Source organism: Schistocerca nitens, chromosome 5 (assembly GCF_023898315.1).
Source record: "Schistocerca nitens isolate TAMUIC-IGC-003100 chromosome 5, iqSchNite1.1, whole genome shotgun sequence".
Lineage (NCBI taxonomy): Eukaryota > Metazoa > Arthropoda > Insecta > Orthoptera > Acrididae > Schistocerca > Schistocerca nitens.
In genome coordinates, this window is record NC_064618.1 from 369,296,326 (window position 1) to 369,308,524 (window position 12,199).

A 12,199-nucleotide genomic window follows, 5' to 3' on the forward strand; every position below is an offset into this window, starting at 1 on the left:
CACAAAACTTCGTCTCTTACAATCTTCATAACGAGAATGAAAACACTACCTTACAAAACGCACTCTACGTCTGTTGCACTGTCAAATTTTCATGCGTAATGTATATAAGGCAATGTTACGCACACATTTGTAACAATATCTACATACAAAACCCACCCACACACACACACACACACACACACACACACACAAAATACCGCTACATAGAAAACATTTCAGTTTTTATCTGGGACAATGGCAACATTGTTCCAGAAATAAATTAAAAGAATTTCAGTCCCTCGATTCTGACCGAGGTTTTAGGGAGGCTTCCTTCGGTAGTCAGCCACCTGCCGGAACTGGAAGTCCCCTCTCAAACATTCTCCGTTGGGATTCCGTCTGCCCCTCTTCCCAGCCTCCTGTTATATTTGGCTGAAAAGGACCATGTCCTAAAACAATCCGCCCTGCTAGTATATATACATACTGCCTGAACAAAATGCAACTCCCTTAAGGACTGGTTCAGCGGCACCAGGGTTGTGCTGTTAGTGATCCATTTGTCATAGTCATCGGCGACTAGATGGCGCACAAGAGGCTAGTCTGATGTGTCCTGTTTTAGCTCTGCAGGCAGTACCTGTGCTGAGTTGGGAGGTGTAGTGTTTGAAACATTCATTCAAGAATACAACGATGCTCCACCGAAGAGTACGTAGTCATATTGAACAGTTTAAGCCATTTGAACGGAGTCGCATTGTGGGCGTGCGGGAAGTTCGATAGGTGTATCAACGGATTGCTGCACATTCTGGGCACAATGAATCGGTGGTGTGTCACTGCTTTCAACATTCGTCTGTGGAACGTTACCACACCTTAGACCAGGTTCTGGACATCCACGTGATATAGACGCATATCAAGATCGACGCATTGTGCGATCAAGGGTTTCCGACCGAACGTCATCCAGGGATAAAATCTGGGCACACGTTGTACTTGCTGTGTCGTCAGAGACGACACGAAACTGTCTGCTTGCAGCAGGATTAAGATCACATGTGCCTTTGGCCACGCTACCACGACACCACGACGCATAGATACTCTTGTGCCGTGAAAGAGTTGAGTAGAGAGTGGAATGGTGCTCTGTTGTTTGTGCTGTGAAAGAGGTGACTGGAGAGTGGAATGGCGCTCTGTTGTTTGTGCCGCAGAACAGTTGACTGGAGAGTGGAATGGGTTCTGTTGTCTTCAGTGATGAGAGCAGGTTCTGTCTGTATGTGAGTGATGGACGTACTCGTGAGCGACCTATTCCAGAGTACATTTGTCCACGACACACGGGTCACATCGTAGGCACCATACTGTGGGGGGGATCATCAGTTACAGTTCGCGGTCACGTTCGGTGTTTCTCCAGCGTAAGGTAGCCAGTATCTGCTACATTGCATGGGGTGTTATCCCCGTGCTACCGCCATTTGTTTGGCAAAAGGTAACATGCTTTTTCAGCAGGACAATGCAAGTCTACATTCGGCTGCTGAGACGCAACGTCCTACTCGTCGCGTACATCTACTGTACTGGCCTGCAAGAGAATACACACCCATGTTGTCACAAGAAGGGGGCACCCTCTACTGTGACGTGTGCTTCATTTGATCTGAATATGCTATCATATACTCCTGCAATTATGAACAACGTGTCACGTCACTTGTCAATAAAATAACCTTGTCCTTGAAGATGTTGCATTTTTTTCCAGAAATGTATGTATGATAGGGCTACACTTGTTGAGCATGTCATCAAGTATGTGAACAAAACACTTTCACTAGAATTTCATACTTTTGTCTGAGACATATTGTGCCAGAATTAAATTAAAAGTGCACTTGGAGAGGGAAATAAGAACAACTGAAACGTTAACAAGATGACTGCATATACACTGCGAAACACAAGTAAAAGTTCACTTTTTCGAAACGCCGCAACTGTCCCCCACTGTGACGTATTAGTTTGAATTTTTGGTCGCGGGTGCCTACAACTTCCCTCTGTAATGATAAATACGCATAGTGGCGTGTACGTCACCCTCAGGCTCGGCGACCCTTCAGACAGCAAGGTGTTGACACGTCCGAGAAAAAGGACAGAGCTCAGAGGTTCCGGTGTGGTATAAGGTGGGTTAACGATGGCACATTGGCACAAAATTTCACAACAATTCTGCCCAACGCCGCTGTGGACGTGCCACACAATGGCAAGGTCGTCACACACCCTATTACCCACATTTCACCCCTTCTTTTGATGCTTCTGCGATGGAGGTCGGAAACACAACTCTCAGCGTTGAAATTACGCTGTTTTCTTGTGGGTGGCCGAGGACAACACTGCAGACCCCCCGCCACTCAGAATGAGGAGGTGGCATAAAGGGCCTCTAAGGAACCATCCCCTTTGATTGGGCATTGATTTCAACACATTTTGCGGTCGAAAACGACAGTTCGCAAGGTGATGAGCAATAGGACGACGTTCTTCACAACTTTTGACACTTCTGATACACCCATGGGCGACTCAAGCCTTCGCTAAGGTCGTCGTGAGCCAGCAAGCACATTGAATTTGATCGCGCGATGTTGGAGTGCAGTACGACTACAGTTTTTGCTCTAGTGTACAAGATAGTACCGCTAGGGACCGTTCGACGAAATATGAACGCGATCTGAAGCAGCAAAGGATGCTTATGCTTTTTGGCCCTCCTGTTGTGACATTATCACGGAGGTGTGCGACATTGGCAAATGCGTGAATAAAATGGCAAATGGTCCCTGTAAGACCTACACTTCAGCAACACCCTCGGTGTCACCTCGCCATCTTTGATGATCACTTTAAACATGTACCTGTATAGAGAAAAACTGCGACGGAGTGCTACGGTCTTGCAGACAGGCAACCCCTTGACACCCCTCTTCAGATGCATACTAGCAGGCGCTAGAACATCAACATAGCCTGTCTGCAAACGCCTTCGACTCCGTCGCAGTTTGTCTGTGTGAAGGTACATTTTTAAAGTGCTCAACAAAGGTGGACGGATAGGACCGATGGTGTTGCCGAATTGGGGAGTCCTAGAGGGATCCTTTGCCGTTTTATTCATGCATGTGTCAATGTCGTACACCTACGTGATCAAGCTATAGGAGGGGCCGAAACAGGAGGGCTGATAAGCTTAAGTTCCCTTTGCTGCTTCGAATCGTGTTAATATTTCTTCGAATGGTTTTGAACAGTCCATAGTGGTTGCACCCCGTACTAAAACTAAACTAAACTCCTCCTGCACAGGCCATGAAGAACCAAAGGTACCGACTGGCCGCCGTGTCTTCCTCAGCCCACAGGCGTCACTGGTTGCGGATATGGAGGGGCATGTGGTCAGCACACCGCCCCCCCCCCCCCCCCCCCGGCCGTATGTCAGATTCCGAGACCGGAGCCGCTACTTCTCAATGAAGTAGCTGCTCAGTTTGCCTCACAAGGGCTGAGTGCACCGGAACCGGTGTTACCACTGCGGCAAGGCCGTTGGATGCACCCCATACACCCAGAGTAAAAACTACGGTCGTACTCGACTTCAAACGTCTGCAGCCACGTTCAGTGGTGTTGCTGGCCCACGATGTCCTTAGAGAGGTGTTTAATCGTCCACGAGGGTATGAGCAGTGTCAAAAGTTGTCAAGAATGTCGTCGAGTTGCTCATCAGACTGTGAACTACAGTTTTCGACCGCGAAATGTGTGGGAATCAACGCCCCAAGAAAAGGGGACGTCTATACCACCTTCTAGGGCCTATTCGTGTCGATTCAGAGCGGCGATGTGTCTGAAATGTTTTCCTTGGCCACCTACAAGAAAACCGCGTGATTTTAACGCTGGGCGTCACTGTTCTGACCTACGTCGCAGAGGCGTCAAAAGAAGGGACGAAATGTGGATAAAAGGGGGTATTATGACCTTCCAATGGAGTAATACGTCCACGGTGGCGTTAGGTAGAATTAAGGCGATATGGTGCCAATTCGACATCATTAATCCGCTTTAAACCTCACATAAACTTCAGGCTTTTTTCGCATGTCTCGGCATCTTGCTATCTGAAGCGTCGCCAAGTGCGAGGGTGACATTGATGGGGTCACGCCTTTGTTCCATTGCAGAGGAAGGTTGTAGGCACCTTTGAGTCACGTTTCAGACTTCTACGTCACAAAGGGGGACAATTACAGCGTGTCCAAAAAGTGATGTTTTAGTTGTGTTTTTCACTGTAGTTCCGATGCCCCAGTTCTGATCAAGGTTTCAGTAGGTTTCCCTTGGTTGCCAGACAAATACTGGAAAGCCCCTCATACTATCACCATATGCTGGGCTTTCCAGTATTTGTCTGGCAACTAAGGGAAACCTAATGAGACCTTGATAAGAACTGGGGCACCAGAACTATATATATATATATATATATATATATATATATATATATATATATATATATATATATATATATATCCAACCGCCGGCCGCGGTGGTCTAGCGGTTCTAGGCGCGCAGTCCGGAACCGCGCGACTGCTACGGTCGCAGGTTCGAATCCTGCCTCGGGCATGGATGTGTGTGATGTCCTTAGGTTAGTTAGGTTTAAGTAGTTCTAAGTTCTAGGGGACTGATGACCACAGATGTTAAGTCCCATAGTGCTCAGAGCCATATCCAACCAGAGCCTACCACGTTCCCTCTCAACCATATCCTAACGTACCCTATAGTTTTTCCCCCGTTACAACAGCTACCCCTCCCCTCCTACGCAATAAATATTAGTTGCCTTCTGCATCTTCTTATCAGGATCGCGCACATCAATGTTTATAATACATAACCAGCACCACTGTTACATCGCAACAGCACTGGTTCCACCCTCTCTATCTCTTCTTACTCGCAACTTATAGCTCTATACCTGTGCTGCAGTGTGGAATTTAGAAAACGCCTGTGAATACCGTCGCTTGAGTGAGATGTTTCCGCTGTACCAACCGGTGTTGGGCATAATAGTTACCGCACTGTTTACCTCTTGACTTATATGGTTTCAACCTCACCAGCTGTGTTTTAGTAACAGAAAGACAAAAAAATACTCTCATTGGGTGTATCCAGAATGCTGTAATTACTGGAATTTTTTCTTTGTTGTTATTTCAGTTTCCCAAGGGCAGGCTGCAAGCGGATGAAACCGCTATCCGGCTTAAACGCTACAGGCCTTACATTGCCGTATACTATGAAATAAATAATATGATGATTTTGATTTTAAAAGCTATACATAAGTGACAGTTTTTTGGATTAGCGATATAAATGGATGCTCTACATAATGTAGGTGAATATCCTCTACACTAGCCGACTGCGTCCTTGCACGAATATATAAATGTAGTGTTACCACTAACTCACTACTCGAGCAATGAAGAGAAAAAAATCTAAACTACGTTGTTGCTATCACTTTTTTTCTAATTTTAACTCTTCAGTACCTATCATTACGCACCTAACTTTACTCCCGATTGGTTAAATGTCTGCAGAAAAAAAAAATGGGATTTGTGGGTCCGTCTTGATAAACACTGTTTGTTCTCCCCAAAATAGTTCCGGAAAATTTTTGCTAACGTCAGTGGATTTTCTTTTATTATGTATGAAATACAGAATTCTTACACAGCAGAAAACGTGAATTTTTAATTGTTGTTTTGAGTTCTCAGCCGGTGATACCATACCTTCTACGTTTTACATTTCCCACAATCGCTACGTGAGAGGTCAATTTTGAGTTTCTCATACAGAAAGCCAACTGCAACATGAGCCACTGCAAATAATCAAATTTAAATTATGACTTAATATGACATCTGTCTTTTAAAATTGTGGAAATACAGCTGTAATGGAAAGATTCGACGAATGACAAGAAAGTGTACCATGCGTGATAATACATTAACCTCTGTTATCCTAAGTTAACATATTCCACTAAGTAACCATTCCACAGATAGAGGCCCAACTACACCGACAAAATTTAAGAAGTTCTTCAGTAATAATTGGTTCAAATGGCTCTGAGCACTATGCGACTTAACAGGAATAATTACTTTTTAATTATTTCAGTATACGGAACTTGTGGTCTTCGGTGCCTCGTTACCGAGTAATTGCATTTCATTAGATTTCTTACCCTCATTTATCTTTCTATCTGGATTACACTAAAAATATCTGAACAGCAATGCAAATGTCGGTATGCGATGTGTGTCTCATTTGGAAACAAACTTGTTCCATTCACTCCCGATATTTGCTGTTGTCAACAGTAATACCCACTTTACTCTTCCCCTGCAGGCTTGCATTCAGTACTTCTCTGTTCTTACTCGGTCTTGTGTATTCGGCAACGTTAGTTTCGCGTTAAAACTGATACACAGCAATATGAGCAGGTCTACTGATAAAGAGACGGTCGATACTCGCCTTGCGTATGGTTTCGTTGAATGCAATGGCACAACGCCGTCATGCCGAACTGTTCCCGCAGTGAAGACAATCACGTCACAGTTCGTGCGCGTCTGAGGGTTGTTCCATTACTCTGTATTTTGTGTTGTCTGTAGCGTTGTGCTCTACCGAAACCACGGTTGGAGGTGACGACTTTTCTTCTTCTTCTTCTTCTTCTTCTTCTTCTTTTCATTATCAGAACCGCACGCCATTCAGTTTGTCCAATGTGTGTTCGATATCCTTAGGATATATAAATTGCATTTCATCAGTAATAAAAATTTGCAGATCGCGTAACTTCTACGCTTTAACCAGTGCAATTACTTTTGATGCAAGTAGTGTTTACATGAACAAACGTGAAGAATTTATTATTATTAGAACATTCTTCAGCATGATCAAAAGCAAAAGTTTCCTTTTTTTATTGATAAGTGCGAAAGCTGTTTATAAATGATAGAACCATGTTTCATATAAGCTCGACGAAGTACTTAGGCAATGTTTTATACGTTTTTGTTTCAAGTTACAAATCAACAGTTTTCGAAAAAAACCTGGATTAAATAATGACAATTTCAATTTTGCTATAAATACTGTTTATTTTTAAGTAACTGACAGGAGGATACGCATGTAGGATAAAAATGTTTCGCAGGTTACGCGTCCTTTATACTAGGAAGATACCGGTCGCATAAACAAACAAAGTGAACGGAATGAGGTAACGCCCGACAGGTATGCAACACACCTAACGTACAGATAACGCGATTACGATATTAACTGACCAAAACTGCTAGGATAACTACCGTAGAATATGCTTGCTTGTGATATTCTACAGTAGCCTACAGTTGCTGAGAAACTCTAGTTGTATATTTTGGTGAGTGCTATTGCAGGATTTTTCACTGTTATGCAGTTGTTCTCACAACAACAAAGGTAACTGGGAATAATAAATCAAATAAAAGATAATTGTTCTGTTCAAGGAGCCACTGGAGACCACGGATCACTTGTGGCAAAATAGAAAATATCCGCTAACAACTTCCTGTGTGTGCTAACCCAGTATGCTTCGTATACGTATATTATAGGATAAAAGAAAAACTACTGATGTTGCCGACCATTTGCCGAAACTAATCTGGGGAGAAAAAAAAAGTCTTCATATCAAGACGGATGTACAGATCCTATACATTCTGTAGCTTCTTTTACGAGTCTACGTTGTGTGATTACTAGTTTGCAGTCAATAAAAAACTAGAGCCTAATTTTTCACTGTTGACAGTGTTTCAGAAAGCTTGCGTTTGTAATACCGCGCATTAGCGCTGCACGCAGAAACATATTCTAGCACGGTTTGTTTTTCACTTGCAAGGAACACTTTTCGTCGGTGCTGGCGCCTGGTACACGGCGGACGCCGAATTCCTCGACGGCGACGACGTCTTCTGCCCGCTGCGACGGCTTCGGCGAGGAACAAGACCTGCTAGTGGGTGACTAGAAGCGATCACGTACCGACTCGCCGGCCGCCGCTACCCCGGTCGCCGGCGTTGGAGCCGCTGCCGGAGCCTCCTCCTCGTGCTCCAGGTCGGAGGCGGCGGGCGACAGCGACCCCGAGCTGCTGAACATGGAGTTGTCGTCGAGCGTGGGCGTCGCCTGGCTCAGACCCTCCAGCTCCTGCAACACACGGCCGGTGCGCGTCAGGCGGCTGCTGGCGCGGCAGGGGGCAGAGCTGCGCCTTGCGAGATTCAACAGGGTTTTCCCTTGCGAAAAGCACACGACGTTGCCCATTTTCTGTTGCGCTACATTCATATTAGTATGTTCCCGAATCATATCGGTACTGTTGTGCACTTTTCAGACGGGTAAGCACTGAAAAATGGCTACATAATCTGGAAGTAGCTGTGTGACTAAGTAGCCTGAATGTACACTACTGGCCAATAAAATTGCTACACCACGAAGATGACGTGCTACAGACGCGAAATTTAACCGACAGGAAGACGATGCTGTGATATACAAATGATTAGCTTTTCAGAGCATACACACAAGGCTGGCGCAGGTGGCGACACATACAACGTGCTGACATGAGGAAAGTTTCAAACCGATTCCTCATACACTAACAGCAGTTGACCGGAGTTGCCTGGTGAAACGTTGTTGTGATGCCTCGTGTAATGAGGAGAAATGCGTACCATTACGTTTCCGACTTTGATAAAGGTCGGATTGTAGCCTATCGCGATTGCGGTTTATCGTATCGCGACATTGCTGCTCGTGTTGGTCGAGATCCAATGACTGTTAGCAGAATATGGAATCGGTGGGTTCACGAGGGTAATACGGAACGCCGTGCTGGATCCCAACGGCCTCGTATCACTAGTAGTCGAGGTGACAGGCATCTTATCCGCATGGCTGTAACGGATCGTCCAGCCACGTCTCGATCCCTGAGCCAACAGATGGGGACGTTTGGAAGACAACAACCATATGCACGAACAGTTCGACGACGTTTGCAGCAGCATGGGCTATCAGTTCGGAGAGCGTGGCTGCGGTTACCCTTGACGCTGCATCACAGAAAGGAGCGCCTGCGATGGTGTACTCAACGACGAACCTGGGTGCCGAATGGCAAAACTTCATTTTTCCGGATGAATCCAGGTTCTGTTTACAGCATCTTGATGGTCCCATCCGTGTTTGGCGACATCGCGGTGAACGCACATTGGAAGCGTGTATTCGTCATCGCCATACTGGCGTATCACCCAGCGTGATGGTACGGGGTGCCATTGGTTACACGCCTCGGTCACCTCTTGTTCGCAGTGACGGCACTTTGAACAGTAGACGTTACATGTCAGATGTGTTACGACCCGTGGATCTACCCTTCATTCGATCCTTGCGAAACCCTACATTTCAGCAGGATAATGCACGACCGCATGTTGCAGGTCCTGTACGGGCCTTTCTGGATACAGAAAATGTTAGACTGCTGCCCCGGCCAGTAAATTTTCCAGATCTCTCACCAACTGAAAACATCTGGCCAATGATGGCCGAGCAACTGGCTCGTCACAATACGCCAGTCACTACTCTTGATGAACTGTGGTATCGTGCTGAAGCTGCATGGGCAGCTGTACCTGTTCACGCCATCCAAACTCTGTTTGACTCAATGCCCAGGCGTATCAAGGCCGTTATTACGGCCAGAGGTGGTTGTTCTGGGTACTGATTTCTCAGGATCTATGCACCCAAAGTGCGTGAAAATGTAATCGCATGTCAGTTCTAGTATAATATATTTGTCCAATGAATGCCCGTTTATCATCTGCATTTCTTCTTGGTGTAGCAATTTTAATGGCCAGTAGTGTAAAACATTGTCTTCGTTCAAGTGAAGCACTGGCAACCATAAGGGCCCAAAGTACAGACACAAAGTTTTCAGAAAAATAGATGTTTGTGGAAATCGAAATTGTAAGCAAACCATATGTCTCATAGGTCTGACTTATTTTTTAACCACGTCCCAAACATTCTATTTTCCGTATAAAAATAATGAACGCACTTTATGATAAGAAATTTTAATTAATACTTTGGATTGTTATTATTAATGTTAATCCCCAAATTTTCATATATATATGTAGTGTGTGTGTGTGTGTGTGTGTGTGTGTGTGTGTGTGTGTGTGTGTGTGTGTTAGCGGTAAAAGTGTTTCTTTGGCTATTGTGTGATTTGTAATTAATGTGAAACTACAATCGGAATATAAAGAACAGACACTAAAGACACCACACACAGACCTATGCCCTTATCCAACACTTCAAGGTTCTCGTTTTCATCATTCTCACTAAGGACACCGTCTGGCTTGAGATTCAGATAATACTATGTCAGGCAAGAAATCTAGAAGTTTTGCTAACTCTGTGTGTTCAAGTTTTATCTACTAGTTTTGTTCAGTCTACATTTTTGGGCACTTGATTTTGTAGGGCATCTAAATAGATTGGGGAAATAAACTGTCCTTCCCTCTATGTGACTTGAAAGAAAAATTGTTTAAAGTAATATATTTCTTCAGTGGAGTAGTGGAACTGGCGTTCCATTGCTCCACTGAAGAATATACATCAACTTCCAGACCTTAGCGTCCATTTTACAGACTTGAATGCTGAAACCATGGAACGTGAGGCTGTCGTGCGGCCTTTCTTGAAGAGTTTAGAGCTTTTGTGAAAAAACGGGAGTCACTATAGAGGAGAGCGTTCTAAGGCACTCCAAATTTGTGCTTTTGGTCCATATGGAAGTGAATATCAGAGAAATCATTGAGACAGCTTTTTGCAAAAGCTCATATATACAGTGTAGGGGTTCAGCACTGATAGAGCCAAACATCGAAAGGTGTCAGACGCTTGCACACACGCTACAGTCTCAATATAGACGGCAGTGTACTTTAGGTACTTATGGTTCTCAGCGCATCAGTTAGTTAGTACCCGCGACAAGGTTTAGCGCCTAACTGAATTTTACCTGAAGAAAAAACTGTATTCCGTTTGTAAAATAACGTATGATAATTAATATTGAGTCAAGGTTCAAACAAATAAAATACAAGCTTTTGTAGATTCTCTATTACACTAAAAAATAACCAGTCACTGACACGCTTGGTGCTAATTATTTTTATTATTTCTGTTATCTCTATTATTTCTAAAAATCTTTTTTTGATATCCAGATTGGTGCAGGCGAAGGTACATCCTAAGTTGTGCTTAGATTCTGCCTTTCATTTCATAGATACCATCTTCGAAGTTCTACTTTCACACATGCAAATTGTGTGCTAATGGATATGTATTTTTGCTGTAATAACGATCACTTCCCATCAACATTTCACTAAAAATTTGCTACTTTTGTTTTAGAACATTCTACTTCACTGTATTATCTCTACGAAGTCCAAGGAATTTTATATTGGATCTAATTTCACTACTTAAAAGTATTACTTCATTTACTGAAACTATGGTAATGGAACCCATATATTTACTCGTCGGTTTTAGAAATCAGGAATATACTGGGTAACTGTACTGTTACGGAATACCTTTGTGCCCGGGAAAGACTCCAAACATACCAGATTATGTCAACCTTGCTACAGAATCCGAGATTTTTCGTTGACTTACGAGGTCAACACAGTAAATGGCGAATACAGAGAACTGGATTGTCCAAGGAAGCGTGCTGGTTTAATTACTGTTCAATATTCGCGCTAACGACTCGCCGCTTCACAACAACACAAGAAGACGATCTTGCACTAGCCTGCCACGGTGCAAGCTTCGAAGGGGCAGAGCTCACCCATCAAAACCTCAACTTTATACTTTCCAGCTCAAGTATACAGCGGCTTCCAGGAAATTACAAGGCTCCTGGGATGGAACCCTCTTGGAACATTCTTTCATCCTAAAGTACTTGGGGTAACGCCAGATCGCTCCCTCACTTTTACAATACATTGCTCTAACATTAAGCACAAAGTCAGTCTCAGAAGCAACATCCTCAGGAAGCTCAGATGTACCAACTGGGGTGCGAAACCACAAGTTTTTTGAACAACAGCTTTGGTTCTGCGCTACTCTGCTGGAGAATATACATCTCCTGCACGATATAAGTCAACCCATGCCAAGCCTGCGGACCTTGCCTTGAAGGAAGTTTGCAATCTTATGGCCGGATGCCTGATAAACATCCCTACTGAATACAGTACAGAATACTGTCCTGCTAGTATTGCACCTGTAAGTATTCGTGAAGACGTCGCTGCTGATGAAGAATGACTGGAGGTTGAGAACTTTGCCCATTGTTTGCCCTAGGCTGAAATTAAGGAAGTTTCCTCTAGACATCAATGCGTTTCGTAGCACCAGACAATGCAAGACTTTCATTGTGGCAATCTAGGCACCAACATTGCTTGGACTCACGTGAAGATAC

The 12,199-nt window shown here is 44.2% G+C and overlaps 1 protein-coding gene across 1 annotated transcript in view; it reads right to left on the reverse strand.

The window, feature by feature from the left end:
• LOC126260459 (multiple PDZ domain protein) overlaps positions 1-8,157 on the reverse strand; it is a 1,565,360-nt gene extending 1,557,203 nt beyond the window's left edge. The window contains exon 1 of the mRNA XM_049957788.1: positions 7,840-8,157. Coding sequence (XP_049813745.1) covers positions 7,840-8,157 — 318 coding nt within the window. The remainder of the gene's footprint in view (positions 1-7,839) is intronic.
• Between the last annotated feature and the right edge of the window lie 4,042 nt (positions 8,158-12,199).